This window comes from Haplochromis burtoni, unplaced genomic scaffold (genome assembly GCF_018398535.1).
Source record: "Haplochromis burtoni strain Fernald_Lab_line unplaced genomic scaffold, NCSU_Asbu1 Contig_322, whole genome shotgun sequence".
Taxonomy (NCBI): domain Eukaryota; kingdom Metazoa; phylum Chordata; class Actinopteri; order Cichliformes; family Cichlidae; genus Haplochromis; species Haplochromis burtoni.
This window is the reverse complement of record NW_024582683.1, coordinates 167,960-187,112: the sequence shown is the minus strand read 5'-3', so window position 1 is coordinate 187,112 and position 19,153 is coordinate 167,960. Positions and strand designations below refer to the sequence as shown.

General features: G+C 41.1%; 1 protein-coding gene across 2 annotated transcripts in view; it reads left to right on the top strand.

Annotated features, from left to right (window-relative positions):
• The first annotated feature begins 1,726 nt into the window (after positions 1–1,726).
• Positions 1,727–19,153, top strand: part of ldlrad3 (low density lipoprotein receptor class A domain containing 3) — a 100,149-nt gene continuing 82,722 nt past the window's right edge. Inside the window, exon 1 of one of the 2 annotated variants that reach the window (XM_005941755.3) lies at positions 1,727–3,815. Coding sequence is in view for 1 of the 2 variants with exons in the window: in XM_005941753.3 (XP_005941815.1) it covers positions 2,131–2,185 (55 nt within the window). In the remaining variant the exon portion in view is untranslated. The remainder of the gene's footprint in view (positions 3,816–19,153) is intronic. The other variant, XM_005941753.3, reaches the window with a different exon arrangement.

Below are 19,153 nucleotides of genomic sequence, written 5' to 3'. Positions count from 1 at the left end.
GTAAGTGTTGTTTTCTCTCCCCACACGTACACACACATGCTCTTTGCGCACTTCCCATTATACATTTTCTTACCCCTCCCTGCTTCTGCGGATGAATCTTTCTCTCAGTGCCACCACTCGCCCACAGGCAAAGTCATCCCAGGTTGCTACTTACTACCTCAGAGTCATTTTCCAAATTCGGCCACTAATTGGGTTTCTCCTATGATTAAGTCAATAACAACCTTCATATTAGAGTTTAATGTCCCCTAACGAGTCCATTTGTTGGCCACTGGCTAATTAGGTCTGAGCTGTTTATAGATAGCCTATACTAATTGATGAGCATTACTGAAACACTGTGTGTCAATCACTAATGCATTTGAGCACATTTTTGCTTTTAGCTTGCAGCTCTCTCGGGCAAAGCCCCCCAAAACAGATTATGCCGTCCTGGTTCATGGATCAGGCTGTATAATTTGTGAGACAGCTCAGCATTAACATTAATGATATCTCCAGGGGAGCGGAATAAAAATCCATTTAACATTGACTGACAAATCTTCTTTCTCGTCAACAAGCATTTAGTTTATTAGTGTTGATTGTAGTCTGGATTTCTGCTGAGGAGACTTGTGTCTGTCTTTGTTAACTGTGGGGATCTTTAAAATATTCATGCTTGCCAACAGTAAACTTTGTGGCTCCTCATGTACACCCATGAAGCACCAGGACTTGGAATGAAATGCAAAGGGCCTGAAAGGCAGCAACAGGGGGACATGAGGACAACAGGACCCTGCAGAAGCTATCAAGCTGGAATCTTTGACAAAGTTTCAACAGATCCGACTGACATGCCAGGACCCTTCCCACGGGTTTGAGTCTGCATGAAGCTCTGGCTTGATAAGGCAGTGTTTGGATGAATACAAAGTGAGCTGGAGGAGTCTGGTTTTGGGCCTCATCCAAATCTTATGCCTCCAGGTTCGCCTGCTATCGAAATAAAGGGTTCGTTTGAAGCGAGGTTGCCTGTGTGCACAGCTGCAGTTCTATGATAAAAAGAGGTTTGATAGGTGAAGCCTCCTGTCCTTCTATCCCTCTCCCTGTCTCTTTCTAATTGAATCCAACTTACACTGGCATGCAAACACCGAAATATAGCACTAGGATTACTTTCCTTCTTACTTTCTTCCCTGTCTCTCTGTATATAGCCTACGCTTTGTGCCTGGATGCTCTGGTGCTCTGTGTGGATTGTTAAATTTTACATTTCTGCTTGTGTGGAAGTTGCTAGAGCTGAGATGGAACACCAGAAATGCAGGAGAGAACTAATCTCCTTCTGTGTGCATTTCTCAGTTTTTGTGCCAACACCACAAATTCATCCATACTTTGATTTTCTACAAGTGTTTCCCCTATTTTAACTTTCATCAGGGCTAACCATCTGTTATAAGATTGCTCCAAATAGCTCCCCCTCCTCCATGCCATCTGCTACCATATGTATTTTTTTTAGTTTCAGAATATATTCATTCCTACTGAAATCAGGTAGCTATATATTTGCCTGATAGGTACAGCTGGTGTTGTTACCTTTTACTTTAACAAAGACCAATATGGTCATTTTATCCTCAGGTCCTTCTCACTTAAGGATTGTTTTTAACCTTTTTTTTGATTCTTTAATTTTTTTTTTTTTAATTTGCCTTCAGTTACTTCTTTCGCTCACTTTTTCTGAACAGATTCAAAGTTAGTTAAGTCTGTTATTGCTGGAGTTACGGTCCCGCTTTTGCGCATACGGCACCGTTAGGGAACCAGTGTCCCGGACTGGCCGGCCTCTGCTCTCCCGGCTCTCTGACTCCGACTCCGCCTCTCTCTAAGCACCAACACACGAACGACCGACTACACTCAGCCTGCCTACCGCCACCTCCAGCTTTCATGCCTACCCCACCCCTCCTCCCCAAACTGGACTCCATAGTTTACGGCCGTCCCAACGAAAGCACTTCTTCCTCGCCGAATGCGCTCTTAGATTTCCGGAAGACGTCAAAGAGCCAGACTTTAAGAGCATAAACAGGCAAGAGTAGCGAAGCAAAGGAGAAGTTTTTTTTCCTCACTTTTCTTGCCCTCAGTTGTTGCCCTGCAGCGGGGCAGGACAGCAGGAGTAGGCCGGGGGGTGCACAAAAAGGCGTCCGTATGATGTGGATCTGGTACCTTCTGCTTGGTTCGGGGTCAGGCTCAAGAAGTGTTGGTAAGTTTTTCAAAGCCAGGGTGAAACTAACGTAGTTATCACGGCGCGGACACGCTTCGGTGCGAGTTCAGAGGAAGAGGGGGCGCTGATATAAATTCTTAAGGACGGGCTGTGTGGTGCACTACTTTCTCCCTCGAGTTTCCTCAAAGTTAGCGAAACGACGTCTTTGAAAAGAACTTATAAGACATTTCTTTTCCCTCGACTGAACTGGACTTTGTGTGTGCGTACGCGCCAGTAAATCTGGATTATTGGCAGCAGTTTCAGAGTTTTTCGTGCATGTCGAGTGTCTCGCATTCGCTACATGTCCCCTTCACCTCTGAGACAAAGTATTTCTTTTGCTAGAGACTTCCTCCGTAGCGTGTCCGTTCACCGGGTTGTTTTGAGATGACGCCGTGGTCTCCCCCTGCTACGTTATAACTGAGAGGTTGTTGACAGGGCGCCGTTGACAAGTCAAGCTGTTCTCCAGCCTCGCCGTGGAAGCTGCACGGGGCCCGGAGAATGACGTCTTGTAGTTTATGGGACACTTGTGACAGCCACTTGTTTCTTTTTACTCGGTTTAAACATGATGCAGATTTGAGCTAATGTTCACATTAGTGACGTATAATTTCCCCGGTGGTTATTACAGGATGCTCAAATGCTTCAGTGAGGACCTACAGTGAATAAATATATGACCCAGAAATAAACAGTATCAGTCACAGATAATTGGATTTGCTTTTATTGCTTTTTAATGACGAAAAAATGCGTGGCTTTTATGGGGTGTAACAGTGACAGCATTGCTGATGTTTCCAGCAGTGTGGGTTTTAGGTGGATTTTCACGGTCTCCCAGCTACAGGTGCATTAAATGGGCGTGGCTGGAAAATTTAAAAAGAGCCAAGATGCTTGTGGTGGTGATGATGATGCTTGTTTTGTCCCAGCAGAAGACACACACACACACACACACACACACACACACACACACACACACACACTCAATGTGAATAAATAAGTGGATTGTGGCTGGTGGGGTGTTAGGTATTTAATCAAAAGAAGAAGGTGGGTGAGGTGGCTGTGTTTGTTTTGGCTCTTACTCTATTTAGTCCATTGTGTGCCCCACTCTTGGCTCCTTTCCTGTAGCCTACGTTGTTACCTGCAAGTGGAGTTTAACTGTGAAAGTTAAGTTAGCAGGATTTGATGAGGGTTACAGGCCAGTTACAGCTCTGTGTACTTGCAGTTGCCCTCTGCCCACAATCTCATTAACATAATTATAAACAGTATATTTTTGCAATCAGTTCAGAGTCATTAAAGATGACACTTGTAACTCTTTCACAAGACGGTTGTTCTTGCATTCCTATTGGCTGAATTCGCTTTGGCGTCTTCATTATAATTGGCCTGGTGCTGTGGGTTGTCACGCTGCCATGACTTCCTGGGACTCTTGAAAATAATGGAGCCGTCATTAATGTGATTAGCAACACCCGTGATTCGCTTGACACGAAAAACTGAAATGTCTGCAGTGAAGAAGAAAAATGTTTTTGCTCGTGTCACTGAAACAGAAGTGCAAATAACATTATATTAGCTTCAGACAGAGATTTAGTGTGAGCTGCCCACTCTGGTTTTCTCTGCAGGAGCAAAGGAGGATGTATCTGTGATTAATGTAAGAAATTTTCTTTCGAAATATTACGGTAGTTTGTTTTCTTTTGTATGGCTTACGTCTGCTCAGCTTTGAATAGATAAACGGTGCTTCAGTGTTTTATTAGCTCATAGCCTGACCAGGGTAATAATGTCAGCTTAATATGAGTTAGACTCTGTTTATGTGACTGTGTTGTATTGTTGTCCAAACCAGCATAAAGGCTAAAACACAGCATAGGATTTAACAATCAGTATGTAGGATACTAGGACGTTAGATAGTGGTTAGTGCTGTGCTATACTGGAAATGTTGGTCAAGTCCAAAGTAAATACAAGGTTGTGTCATAACCAACTTCTAGCAGTAGTCTTTCCCTCCTCTCTCAATAAACATTAATAATATATTTGTGTGAATGCCTCACAGCATTGATGTATGCTATATCTTTTGGTGCTCATAACCTTTATACTTTTTCAGATATTAAGCTTTTTATGCCATTTTTTACCCCATTTTGCTGAATGGCACAACATTATCAGTGTGATCACCAGTTTTGCTTGCTGGGCTGAGCCATGTTTTAGCTCAGTGAGATGAGCAGCCGTTCTCAGAGCAGGAGGGCCGGGTTCGAATCCTGCTTATGGCAACATTTATTTCAGTTAACAGTTCAACTGTTTTAAGTATTTTCAACACAAATTTCAGCTTTTCCACCCCTTTTCAGCAAAATTTTCCATCGCTTCTGCTCTTTTTAGTAGAATTTCCAGCTTTTTCACCTCTTTTTTTTTTTTTTAAGCACAAATTCCAGCCTCTTCTGCTCTTTTCAGCAAAATTTTCAGGTTCTTCATCTCTTTTTTGCTGAACATTTAGCTTCATCACCTCTTTTCAGCACAATTTAGCTGTTTCTGCACAGTGCACATTTTTTCTCTCATCATATCTTTGTTTGAGACCAGAACTGGTTTGGCTCAGTGGGATGAACAGCCACCGTGAGATCTGGTAGCAAAGGTTCGAATCCTACTTGCGACACTTGCTGCAAGTCTTCCCTCCTTGCACTCTCCCTGCTTTCTTGACACTCTTCAGTATAGTGTTTCAAATAAAGCAGTTTTCAGCAAACAGTTCAGCTTGTACACAGTGTTTTCAGCAGATAGTTCTCCTTATGCTGTTTTCAGATTCCACTACACGGCATTCACTAGGGATGGGTATCGAAAACTGGTTCTTGTTGAGAACCGGTTCCCACTGTTTCAATTCCTTCGAATTGTTTGCCATTTTTGCAAACGATTCCCTTATCGATTCCAGTCGCCCCGAATGACGTCACCACGTTGCGGAGCGTCATTTACCTGGCAGGAAACACGGCACCTAAGCGGCTCAAACGCTCAAAAGTTTGGTTATACTTTACGGAAGACAACAGGGCAACTTGCAATACTTGCAAAATAGATATTTCATTTAAGGGAGGAAACACTATGAATATGCAAAAGCATTTGCTCACAAAACACGCGATGACCTTAAATGAATGTCGTGTTTTTAATTCCGCACCGGACTCGTGAATCTCAACCCAGCAGCAGCGGTAACGTTTGCACGTCCTCTCCCGTTAATGCGGCAGGTAAATAATCAACTAACAGTGCATATTATGTTAGCGCGATCTGCTTTATTACAAAACCTGCCATTACTGTGCATTTACATGTACAATTTTTTTCCCCCTTTAAAAAAAGAAAAAGGAAAAAAAAAAAGAATCAATAAGAGAATCGATAAAGAATCTAATCGTTAAACAGAATCAAATGGAATCGAAATTGTGAAAATCTTATCAATACCCATCCCTAGCATTCACACTGCATTTTCGCAGGAAATGCAACTTTTTCTAGTTTTAATTTGTTTTGGGGGGATGGGGAAATATGACAACATTGACTTTTGAACTTTTGGCAACAGATAATGTCACTACAAGTATACAAACCTTACATTAAAAACTCTCTATATACATTGCAGATTCAGATAGTTTGTTACCTACCCCATGCCTGTAATTGTGAATGTTGAAGATCTGCAAATACTCAAATGATATTTTAGTGCATTTAATATTCTTTACACACAATAGCACAGCATTTGTCCATTAGCTACAGCCGGCTGTGACCAATGAGCTGTGAAGAATGAGTATATTACACTTTATAAATTAGTGCATAATATGTCAGTAGTTACAGAAGATTTACCTGATAATTAAGCCTTAAAGAAATGCCTCTGAGGTAATGAGGTATTGATAGTCAATAATGCAGACAATAAAATGATAATGATAACAAAAGATAATGTAGATAATGATTGTATAAAATGTTAATAATGGTAAAGATTTAATAGATAATGAGCAGACAGGACATGATATGTTGAAGATAGTTTGGAGTTTCTCAGTATGACGTGCTGCTTTACCTTACTGTTCAAACTACTGATGAAGTGATCAATAATGAAAAGATGGTTAATAATTTTTGCTTAGTTTTGGTTTAGTAAATCAGGAGCTACTTATGAGGAAAGTGGTCACCTGTTTCACCGTATTTATTAGTTTCTCTAGTAATTCATCATCTGCTGTAGAGTCCTCATTAGGAGTGTTTTGGATGTTCTGCTCATTAAGTCTTCATCAACTGTCAAGTTATTTTTTTACTTCTTTTTAACATATTCCTTTTAGTAGCAGACCAAAAACACTGCAGTCCACAGCTTAAGTTACTAACTCATTTAAGCCCAAGTCATCTTAGGTGGTTACCCTAAACCAACCCAGCCCTGTATTTTGGAGCAAAGCAGGCTTGGTTTTGAAAAAGCAATGTAGCTAGTTTTTGAGTGTACACATTATAAAGATTATTTTTCTTTGTTGAATTTTATTAAAAATAAGGTTCTAAATCTTCTAAATTCTAATGGTCAGACTTATGACTGGACTTAGGGTTAGGTTATTTTGTAACGCCTGTTTGGCCTTTAATGGCATATTTATCTATTGTCCAATAGAATTGATCCAAGTAAATTAGTCACTTACAACACTAAGAGTGGTCACATATCTATTGCTCATTTACTCTGATCTGAGTGAGTTTCTAAACTTATAGCCGTTTTCTGGTGGTCTGGTTTTGGTTTCAGGTTTCACTCTGCGTAAAAGGTTCAACAAAATAAATACAGTGTGAAGTTGCTGTGATCTGAACTAGTGAGCCCATATTACAGCTAGTTGCTATAGTTTGTTCTTTCTGTATGTCTATGGTACTCTACCGCATCCCACAATGCAACACATACCCGACTGCAGAAAGGCATTTAGTTCAAACTTGCAGTGTATACATATTATTTGGGTCGGACTGAGATTTGTTCTTCTTGCTAACAAACTGCTCAGGAGTTTGTTTGGAACTGGAAGGGGACCCTGTCGTCCAACTAGTCTGGGCGTGGTTGTTTTGGTCCTTGATTAAATGTGATTACAGTGTTCACATCAGCACAAAGGAGTCACCCCAAGGAGGAAAATGAGGCGTAGTTCAATTAAAACAGATTAAATGGCAAAGGTGGAAAAACATCCTAAAACACTGAGAAGTCAACACAGTTTTGGAAACTGATGACTCTGTTTCTGTGACACTTATTTACCATAAAACATAGGATTAGCTTTAAGCTTCTTTGTGTATGTTTAAGCTTTAACCTTACTTGTACTTTTTTATTAAATCCTTAGATTGCTAACCACACAAGTAAGTTCAAAGAGATGCCAAAGCCCACACCTTACTTAAGTGGGGAATTTTGAATGAAACCTCGATGCTTTACAGGTTACTGTTATTCACTGTACACTGAACTGGCTTGCTCACCCAAAGTACATGGCAGCATGCAAAATTACTGTGTGTGTGTGGGTGTGTGGTCTTGAACGTTAACAACCACACCATATATTCAGCCTGACATAGCCATTCTCCTTGATCAACATAATTTGCACTCCAGTGATCACTCTGTGTTAGAAGGCCACACATAAATGCCAGGAGGTAGGTTTTTTTTCCATTCATAACCAGAGAAAGACTATTCGGGTCATTTCTCTTACTGAACAGAACGACAGAATCACATTGTTTGCCGCTTATTGTGCTTTGTATTTCCTCAGTGTTTGTTCACGAAGGCAGGCCAGTTGGCCCCATAAAACTCTGCGTGTTTGTGCTTATCACTGCATGTCTTTGAAACAGGGAAGAGAGAAAGAGATGTTGTGTTGTTTTTTTCCTCCTCTGTGGCTGACTTAGCTGATATGCTTCCAGCAAAGTATGAGTATTGAAACCCAGTTTTAAACATGCTCCAGGGGTAAACTATTGAAAGGAGTATCAGTAAATGCTGTTATTATTGGTTCTTCTCTCAGCACTGGAAAAATTAGGAAAATAGAATTTGCAGGCTCATTGCCTAGGTGTGGGTGTGTTCATAAATTCAAATGGAAATGTTCAGCGCATAAATTGAACTGTTATTCAGAAATTCAACATCAGTTTCAGAGTGCCTAGAGCAGGGAGGAATTCAGTGATTTGTTGGCAACAAACGCTTTGCTTTTTTGTTTCCACCTTTTCCTCTAACAGCGTTGGTATTGGCAGTGGTAGAAATGAAATGTTTTGGGGTTTTTTTCTGTTTTATATTACTTGTCTTAACGGTAACCATCCCTCCTTTCAGCCTTAGTTGCTTTTGCTCAGTATGCCTAGACTTAAAGGAGGACCAGTGTGGCTTTAATTCCCTGAGTTGTTAAACAAAGCCACATGACTGGAGTCATGTTTCAGTCCTTGGGAACAGAGCATCATTAACTGTAGTGACCACATATTGTGTGGTTTATGCCTTTTTTGTAAGTTAAACATTAATACACAATAGGGACAAATTAAAATAAAAACCTGGGGTATTCTGCTGGAATGGTTTTGCCTCGCTTGTCCGGTTACAGGGACATTTAACTGTAAATCAACACAAAGCTATTTTTTATTGTCTTTATCCAGTGATGAAGATGTTGTGATCGTCAGTGCCACCCATACAAAAATGCAGTAAGTATTGAATGTTTTGACGAACATCAAAATGCAGTCGGTTAAATCCTATGGCCTTTGCAGTCACCAGGAGGCCCATGTATAAACAGTGTTTACAAACCGGAACAGCGTGTCTCTATTTCCTCCCCAAAACTAGTGTTTATAGAGGAAAAACATGCAGCAGAAATGTGCAGACCTCCCGCATACTTTAAACCACGCACATGTACACACACTTTTGGCCGTAAATCTACAAAGACATTTCTGCATCTAACTCTAAAACCTCAAAACCAACATGGCTACAGATGCACTACTAACATTGAGACTTCAAAATACAGTGGACAAAGCCAGTGGCTGATGTTGTGCATCTTTTTATATACAGTCTGTGGTTGATGCCAGCGCCAAAAGCAAGTCACTGTCGATAGACTTAGGCTTGGCACAAAAACTGTTTTGGTTCTCTATAGAAACAACAGATCTCTTTGACCCTTTTAGGGCTTTAAACTTGCCTTATTTATGGCGTGGCACAGATGGTTGCACTGCAACCTGTCAGCTAGGCTTCACCTTAGATAATTCAACTCACTGAACTGAAATTTGTGATTTTGTCTGGTGTTAGTGCCTTTTAGACTATTTTTTAACTCCAAAAGGACTGAGCTTATACCATTGCAAAGCATCTAACAATGCAATATGTGATATTTTGCTGAAGTAAACATCCCAAAAATTATTTTCAAATCTGAAGATGTGACAAAATAATTAATACTTGCAGATAACTTATATCACAGAGTTAGTGCTGAAGTGACGTGTATACTGCAGGACATTTACAAATAAGGGATTTGTACATAGTTGGACCTTTTGGCTGTTATGTGTGTTCCCTCCATGGGAAATGTATGTGCTCTGTCCTGTTTCTTCGAGCAGCTCTGATCTATAAGTCATGATGCTAAATATTTCATGAATCCTTGTGTATGTGTATTGGAGGAGAGGAAGAAAAAGTATAGTGGAAAAAGTTAGGAAACGGCACATTATACAGTACCGTGCAACAATCTTGAGCTACCCCTCATTTCTTTATACTTTGGCTCCAAGGAGCCAGACTTTCTTGTATTTTTAAAAGTGTTCTTGAGCAAAAGGCCCCCAGGCTTTTTCACTCATTTTCTAGTCCTTGTACCTGTTTTCAGGTAGATTGTTAAGCCACTAAGCACTGACCTGTGACTCATTCAAGGCTGAACCAGTGTTGTTCCTACACATAACAGAAAACTGACAAAGAATATTTTAAATGGTATCTTTAGACATTTTTTTACTAGTAACCTGTCACAAAACACAAATTGCTCCACTCCAATTTCTTTAGTTGAGAAATGCCAAGCATAGCAAAAAAAGAATATTTATGCATAGACAAGGTAATTCCCACAAGTTTGCATATCTCAGCATGGTGTACAATGTGGCCTTAGAAAGTTTGAGGAAACTAAATAAGTGGAGGGAAGAATAAAAAGTGGCATACCTAAAAACTATCTACAGCAGATGAACAGTATCTGAAGGTTGTGTCCTTAAGAAATAGGGGGGGGAAAAAGTCCAAGACATGAAACAGGAACTAAGAGATTCATCTGGCCCTTTAGTTGATCCATCTGTTTGCTGAAGCCTCATCAGAAATAGAGTCATTGGAAGGTTGGCTGTCAAGGAGCCATTATTAAGGAAGGGAAACTGGGAGAAAAGGCTTGAGGTATGCCACATTACACGAGAACTGGACTAAAAAAACACGTCTTATAGAGTGATCCGAGTTTTGGTTCAAAACATAATCAATATGTCTGTAGGATGTAAGGAAAGAGACAATGTTGTAAGAGTCTGCAGGTGGAGGCTCTGTCATGGCTCTGCCTGACTGGCAACAGCCTTCATTTTTTTGTATAACAATGATACCAAACACACTGCCAATGCAATAAAACGTAGGTGACCACACAGTGGAACACTAACAGTCGTGTACTGGCCTCCCCAGAGCCTCAGCAGCATTGAAGCAGTATGTGATTATCTTGTCTGTTGTTCTGTTCTTGGAAATGGAATAAAGGGCAAAGAAATGAAGGGTGGATCAAGACTTTTGCACAGTGCTATGTATTGATTTTGGATTGTTCTTAACTTGTTTCTGTTTATTTACTGATTTGAGCTGTTTAAATGAAAATATGTAGTTTTTCTTTTGTCACCCCAAGAATCTGGCATTTTCACTTTTTACAAACTAGTGTTTCCGCTACACTTTTACAGTATATACTGCCAATAGTTATTCCTAGTGGGGTCAACCTTGAATATAGTTTGTGCTAGACATTGATTGTAGCTGTCTGCAGTGCCAGAGCCATAAAGTAGTTTGAGATGTGCTCAGAACTTTGTTTAAGCACTGAATGTTTCTGTAGCATTTTTAAGACTGCTGCAGTGTCTTAGTGACTTTTTATAGCACATACACACATATTGTAGCAGCTAAGAGGAGGAGAGCAGGTTTTCCCATTCCTGTCAAGTCTGACACTAGTCTGTTATAAAACAGTCACATTTCACACCTTTATATTTTAGTTTTTCCTGGAGGTGAGGTAGATGAACTTAGGAACCCTGCATGTTTTTAATAAATCCCGCTCGTGGGTCACCGTTATTAGTTCAAACAGCTCATTCCTCTTTATTGATATCCCATTGTTTTATGATTTTTAATAATCTTTTACTGTGAAGACACTCTTCACACTGTGACATTGATGGAGCTCCACAACAGCGTTCATTCGCTTTGTGAAGTAGCAAAACACTCACAATGTGCTCAGTTACAGCTTAGGTGGGAAAGAAATGATCAGCAGAGCACTCATGTCTGACATTCATAGTGTATGTAATCTAAATTAAGAAATTTTACTGCAGAAATAAAAGCTGCAATGCAATTTCAAATGGAGTTTATCCATCGATCTGTATCGTTTTGTCTAATGTATATAAACTGGAACAAGAAAGCAGTAAATTGCCAAACTGAGCTTCTCCAAGGGAGGTTTGTGAAATGCAAAGAGTTGCAGTCTGGCCATATTAGCTATGTCTATCAGGTTTTGTACGATAACAATGACAACCCTGATGTACAGTAAATGTATGTATAAATATAACCTGTTTATACTGTGGAGCCCTGAGGACAGTTAAGCTTGCACACTTGCTGATTTTAAATGTCAAAGTATCAGGAAGCCTGCCTATGTTTGCTCTTCCAGTGCAGGACTCTCACAGTGGACTGTAATTGTTAGCTGATCGAGTTGGATGGATGTCGAGTCTGCTACCGTTTGTTTTGTTTTTCCATGACTGGGTTTGAGGTGTCAGAATCAGACTGTGTTGTTGTCAGTACGTTGAGTCTTGTTGAAATTTTTGAATTTTTAAAATGTTTGACCTTGAACAGCTTCCAGTGTTATTACTTCAGACTAGAAATGCACACTGCTCTGGATATGAACCCTAAGCTGAATAGAGATTACATTGTTTGGATCTTAAACAGCTTTGGTTTGATCCACCCGCTCACCTTGGTTTCTCTACTTTCATCCTCATCCAAGGTGCTCCCTGTGAGAACAGAATGACCTGCTGTATGTGTCCCCTGTGTTGCTCTGCCTCCTATCACACAGGGAAGAGATCCTGGCATGCTGACAGCTGGCTCCCCTGCTGTCCCATGTGATCAGCAGTCATTTGCTGTACTTTGTCTCACGGCCACAATGGGAGCCAGTGTGGACACTGACAGGCTATTTTGGACTGAAATTCCACCATCCCACTGTCAAACCAAACAAACTCTACCTTAAAGGTCAACAAAAACCCACAGAGAAAAATGGATACCATCAGGGCAGCTGATACTTTGTTTGTTAGTGGAACTATGTGAAAATATATGGGGTGTAAGCGCAGTTACATGTTGCTGGGTTCATGTGAATTTGACTTGAGATATATGGAAAAAAATTGTACTTAATTATCTCTTGTTGATTTAGTTTTCCATGCCTGCATTTCCTTTCTACTCTTTCCTTTTTTGCCACCTTTATTACAAGATGTACATATTAGCTACTAAATGCCTGTGGTGAAAATTATGCAGCACTAAACCTTTGTGTGTGTACATCTTTAACCTCACACATAATTGTTTTAAAATAATTACACAGCCCTGGCAGTTTCATCATTCTGTTGAGTGGCCCAGCTCCATCCACCAGATTTGGAAGCTGCAATTAGGTGCAATTTTCCAAACATGTAATCATAAGAAAAATGTTCATTTCAACTAGATGATGTTTTTGATTGCAATCACATAGACATTTATTTCCCCTGCTGGTATCTTTTGTGCACCAACTGTGAGTACATGAGCATTTAGTGTCTTGTGATAAATATGCAAATTGTCTTAATAGCTTTGTAGGTGAACGCTGTTTTCAAAGCAAAGCGTTACCGCTAATGTATTCATTGACAGGATTAGATTAATCTTTAGGATTATGAAGACAGTTAATGGAACTCTTTTCTTCTTGTATTACACCTCACAGTAATTTAGGATTGCTCAGTAGGTCAAGAGTTCACAGCTGAAACTAAAACAAGAGAAATGCTGGCTCAGGAAACAAGCCTCACATTTATAATTGAGGTGCTACAGAGTGTGAAATTTACACACTCTATGTCTTACTAATAGAAATCTGCCAGATTCTAGATTTAAGAGTGACTATTATCGCCATGGAGGTTTTTGAATGCCATTATGTGACATATTTCCGTAACTTGTGTTTGACTAGGCCTGACAGAGTGGGAGAAAGGGACAGCTAAACCTCAGGTACTCTGATATCTACCCTTATCTACGAGGAAAAGCACAAGGGAGCGATCTGACCGCAGTTCTTTTCGCACCAGATTGACATTTACTTGACAGTGCCAATTGAAGCCTCTTCACCTATTACTGCGTGCTCACTCACACGGACACACACGGACACACGTTTTGATTTAGAAAGCTCTCAGGTGAAATTCCAATCTAGAGACATAAAAGCTATTATGCAGTTGATGCTATTTCTCCAGGCGAGTGCGTAAATGAACAAATAAGATCAATCTCAATTCGTCCGACCTGAAGTAATTGCTTATTTGTCACAATTAATTTCAGAGCCTTGACTCAAGACCCCATGATATTGATATTGAATGTCTTCATTATTACCTGCTCCTGAAATGAATCTGAATCTGAAGAATTAGTTTCTGTGTTGAATGGATGATTAAAAAGGTCAGGAAGGAGAGAGAAGTCATGCAGAAACTGGAAGTTTGAAGTATGCAGAGGAGCACTAACTCCACCTCTGTCACGTCACAAATATGGCTTAACCCCCTGAGCTGTCAGCGCCTTGCTTTAGGTGTGCACACTTTATTCCCCACATTTGTCTTTCTTCTCTGCCAGTTATCATTCCTGTGAGCCAGTGCATGCTGCTGTGTTTGTGGAGGTATAAGGTGTAGAGTGTATGTGCAATATGTACAAAGGGTAATCCTCTCTTGGAAAGGAACCAGAGGAGGCGAGGCGCTCATCTTCACAGGAACTAATCACCCGATCCCGCCTGCTGTTTACAGGCAGTCTTGCCAGCCAAAATCAAATGCAAAGCCCATGTTAATTGCCTTAATGCTGCTTCCCTGTCAACCATGGCTTGGCAGCGGCCTTCAGCACCGGGCCGCAAAATAAATTCTTTTTTTTTTTTAAAATTCATCAATGAATGCCAAAGACAAAAGGGAGTTCTGCTCCCCAGGAATGCAAAGTAGAATCAGTTTTTATTTACTCAAATTTAAAAGCAAGGAAAGCGGAACAGATCTATGGGAGGGCGAATGAAAGTGGAGGTTGGTATCATATGAAATGGGGGCAAAGCATGAAGTTCAGACCTATCTTAGGTCATTATAAGACCAGAACTATTAGTCTTACTAGGGTCTAGTGCAGGGGTGGCAAACCAGTCAGAGACCAAGAGCCACTTTTTTTTTACTGTGTTACCACAAAGAGCCACATCATACGCATGGGCACACATGAACATCACCCATCCTTTCCTCTCTCTCCCTCTCTCTCTCTCTCTCTCTCTCTCTCTCTCACACACACACAAGCTCACACACACATCACACACACTCACACACATTCACACACACACACACACAACACACACATCTCTGCTCAGCCAGATTTATTGTAAATGTCACACACCAACATGATAATGACAGAAATGGACTCCTACAGTACTAAAACCACAGGCCAGTCATTTTCAACAATGAACATTGTGTGCACTGTCTCACACACACAAACTCTCAGTTCAACCAAGTCCACAAACAAAAATATAATAATCTACAATAGCATTTACTTTTATAATGCATGTTGTTTAGTGGGACTTCTGGCATTCCTTGCCTTGAACAATCCTCTTTAAATCTGGCTTGTATTCCGTTGTTGTCACTCGAAGCAATTCTTTCACATGTGTGTCAGTCAGAACAGATCGATGCTTTGATTTCACATGTTTTAGGGTAGAAAACACAGACTCGCAGACGTATGTTGACCCAAACATTGACAGTATCTTAAGCGCAGCCCGTTTGACATTGGGGTATTTTTCCATTGGCACACTTTTCCAGAACTCAATGGTCCCTTCCCTTAAAGCAGGTTTCAATTGGTCCTCTTCACAAAGATCGATCATCTCCAACTCAGCCGCAGCTTCATCTGTGACTAGCGGGACTTTCAAACAGCCGGTCTCTGCATTAAATGGGTCGACGAGGAACGTAATCTGTGGCCTTTTCAATTGTAGATCATGGAACCGGGTCACGAAGCTTTCGTGCAAGTTTTCAATCAGCGTTGCATATCTGGCTCTTTGCTTACTCAGGGCAGCGCTGGCGACTTGCCCGCTGGCTTTTAGCAGAGTGGGAAAATGCGTTAAATCTCCCTTTTGAATATGTGTCTTGAACAGCTTCAGTTTGTTGACAAACGCAAACACACTTTGCACTAGGTCAGGGAGCATTTTTAACTTACCCTGCAGGGTCAGGTTCAGTCTGTCCAAGTGACACAGCATGTCGACCAAAAAGGCCAGATCCATAATCCACTTGAGGTCCGAGAGCTCGGGATAGTCCTTGTCCTTCTTTTCCATAAACAGTTTCACGGCATCCAAAAGCTCAAAGAAGCGAGAGAGTACCTGGCCTTTTGACAGCCACCTCACAGTGCAGTGCAGCGGCAGGTCACCTGGAAGCCCTTGGTCCAGCTCAGCGATGAGATTCTTGAATTGCCTGTGGTTAAGCATAGGGGTGCAACGATACACAAAATTCACGGTTCGGTTCGGTTCGATACTTTGGTGTCACGGTTCGATATTTTTTCGATACAAAAAAATGTTCATGCATTTTTAATTTGTCATTTATTAAAATTATAAATATATATTTTAACTCAAAAGTACAGTTTTTAAATTTAACCCTAACCCTTGTGCGCGTTTTTTTATTTTGACAGCGAATGCGCACCTGCAGACCACTTATGTGCAGCCCTGGTTATTTAGCTCATCATATTGCAGCCACAGAAATTCTTTTGTCCATGAAACCATAAAGCTGCACTTTCTTTTTGCCTTATAGTCTGATTTGTCATAACTTCTCCGTTTTGTGGTAAGCTTTTCTTTGGCTGTCACTTCTTCACCCTGACCTGTCTTATTTGGCTCAGCAGAACTGAAATGCTTTTACACACGCACTCACATAAGCTCAGCGATTCTCTGCGCGATCAACCTCTCACATGTTTAAGCTTGCTGCGGGAGATTTCACTTGTCATGTTTGCATAGTAAGCTAACGATTAATAAGACGATGTCAGAGGAATTGGTGCACAAATTATCATCACTCACAGATCAGTGCTGTCGCTCTCTATACACAGTTCGCACGATTGCAAAGTGAAAGCAAAAAAACAAGCGCAAATTCAAACGCGATTTCAATATGTCACATATTGACAGTGGCTCACCGATGCCAATGACATAATTACCCAGCTACATTTCTGAAAGAATGCAAAAGCATTGACATATATTTTTCCTTCCTACAATAGCCCGACGGGCAGGGAAGAGATAGATTTTGGTAGCCCGACTGAAAAAAATCGCTAGCTCCGGGACGTCGGGCTAGCGATATTGCAAGCCCTGTATCTGATTGAGGAATCACTCATCTTTGGAAAAGAGAGTTTATTACAGAGAAATGTCTCTTTCCAAAATAAAAGCTATACTATCCGCTTCTTCTGGGCTATATTCTCAGCAGCATAAGGAGAATCATGTGCTAACAGCTGTCTAAATGACTCGGCTAAAGTTAGTAGCATGCTTGTTGTTTTTGTCATTGCACTAGGATGATGTCGGCGTAAATGTGCAGTCATATTCGTTGTGTTCCCACTAGTGCTTTCAGGTTAATCTCGTTGAAATGACCTTAACGCCACAACACGGCAAATCTCCGTTAACGAGCTACCGCCGATCGCTCCGTGCATGGGGCTAGACGGCCAACACGTTAACGAGCTAACTGCGCTAACACACTAGTTCACACCAATGTAATTAAGCATTGCGTGGCACATCCAACATACTGTTTTACTTTAGTCCATGACTCGCTTACCTTCAGGGTCATACGTCACATGAAAACCAAAATAATTCCAAACGCCAGATCTGAATGAGGTTCAATTTGCTTGTTGCAAGCAGAGCTTAACTTCTGTCTCACTAGCTTGCCCTGCGCTCTTCCTTCTGACTATGCTGTCTGTGTTGAGCGCTCAGTGGATCTGCGCTCGACAGTGCAGCCTAGGCGGAGTAGTCGAACACAGATTCACTGAGCGCTCAACACAGACAGCATCGTCAGAAGGAAAGTTGATAAAATAAATTACAAATGTTGTATTGTTCGATACATATGCGTACCGAACCGAAAGCACTGTATCGAACGGTTCAATATCGATACGAATATCGTTGCACCCCTATTAAGCACATATGTGCGGATATAATTGACGATTTCCATCACAGGCTTCATGATGTTATCTAAATTCAATGATTTAGACACGAGTTGCTCCATGTGGATGATGCAGTGGAAATTCCAAAAGTCAGGAATAGTTTGGTCAGCTTTGCACAGCCCCACAAGCCCGTTCACAGATCCCATCATGGCTGGTGCTCCATCCGTGACTATTGCAGTTAATTTCGTTATGGGCAGATTTGCTTTTTCTAATGCAGCCATCACGGTTTCTTTCACATCTATGCCACGGGTTCTGTCTTTTAATGGCACAATATCCAGGAGTTCTTCTTTGATCACACAATCGTTTGACACAGACCGTGCAAATATTGCCAACTGAGGCTTGTCTTGTATAAAACAACTCTCAACCAATGCGACACTAAAATACTCACATGCTTGAAGGTCAGAGTGCAACTGTGATTCAATAGCCGTGTTAATGTCCGATATTCTGTGTTCAACAGTGTGGCGGCACAGTTGGACGTCTGATACCATGCGTTTTAATTTGTCGTTTTCAGGAGACAAGATCTCAACAACGTCACTGAGGCATTTTTTTAACGAGCTCCCCTTCATTGTATGACTTTTTAGCCCGTGCAATGTTCCAAGCCAGCTGATAGGATGCGAGCGTTATGGTCTCTGACCGCTTCGTAAATTTTTGGAAAAACTGTATCTGCTTTTCTGCCTGACTTTTCAAAGTGGCCAACTCGTGCTTGCGAAGTTCAGTCCCTTTTGGAAATTCGAGGTCGATGTTAGCATGGAGTGAGCTGAAGTGGCGCTGAAGCTTTGAAGCTTTGAAATGCGCTAATGACGTCTGACATATAAGGCAGAATGGCTTGCCATTGCGTTCAACAAAAAAAAACAAAAAACTCTCCCACTCTGTTAAAAACGTCCTGTGTTCATCTTCATATTTTTCTTTTTGCTTTGCATTTTTTCCTGCCATTTTAAGGGCGAACTTGCTCCTACTGGGAAACTTTGCAGTATTTTCATCTCACACACATGCACATTTGATGAAAATACCGTATTGAACTCAAGCGATGCAAACGCGCACATTTTAAAACAACAACACAAAAAAAACCCCGTACCAAACACAAACTTTGATATGAACGTATCAGGCAAAGAGCCGCATATGGCTCGAGAGCGGCGGGTTGGCCACCCCTGGTCTAGTGTGTCAGAGATGGTAATTGAGCCCGTCTCTGTATAGCCTGCTCTAATGAGAAGCTGCAGGCCTTGGGGTGACTAATTTCTCCTATGCTCAGAACGATATGTCAGGCTGGCTGTCCTGTGTCTAATGACTCCAGATACTTAATGAAGGATCGGTGAGATTTCCAGAAACATGAATGAACCGTTTATATTAATGTACTTCATAGTGCACTTGGGAGACTTGCAAACTCAAAGGCTTTTGATGTCCTCAAAGTGCACTTTGCTTATAGATATATATCCAGACAGAGCAGAGGCAAATTAAAGCAAAAATCTTAAACCTTGACCTCAGCACAGCGTGGGGATCTGACTCAGCTTGGCTGTGGGGAACAT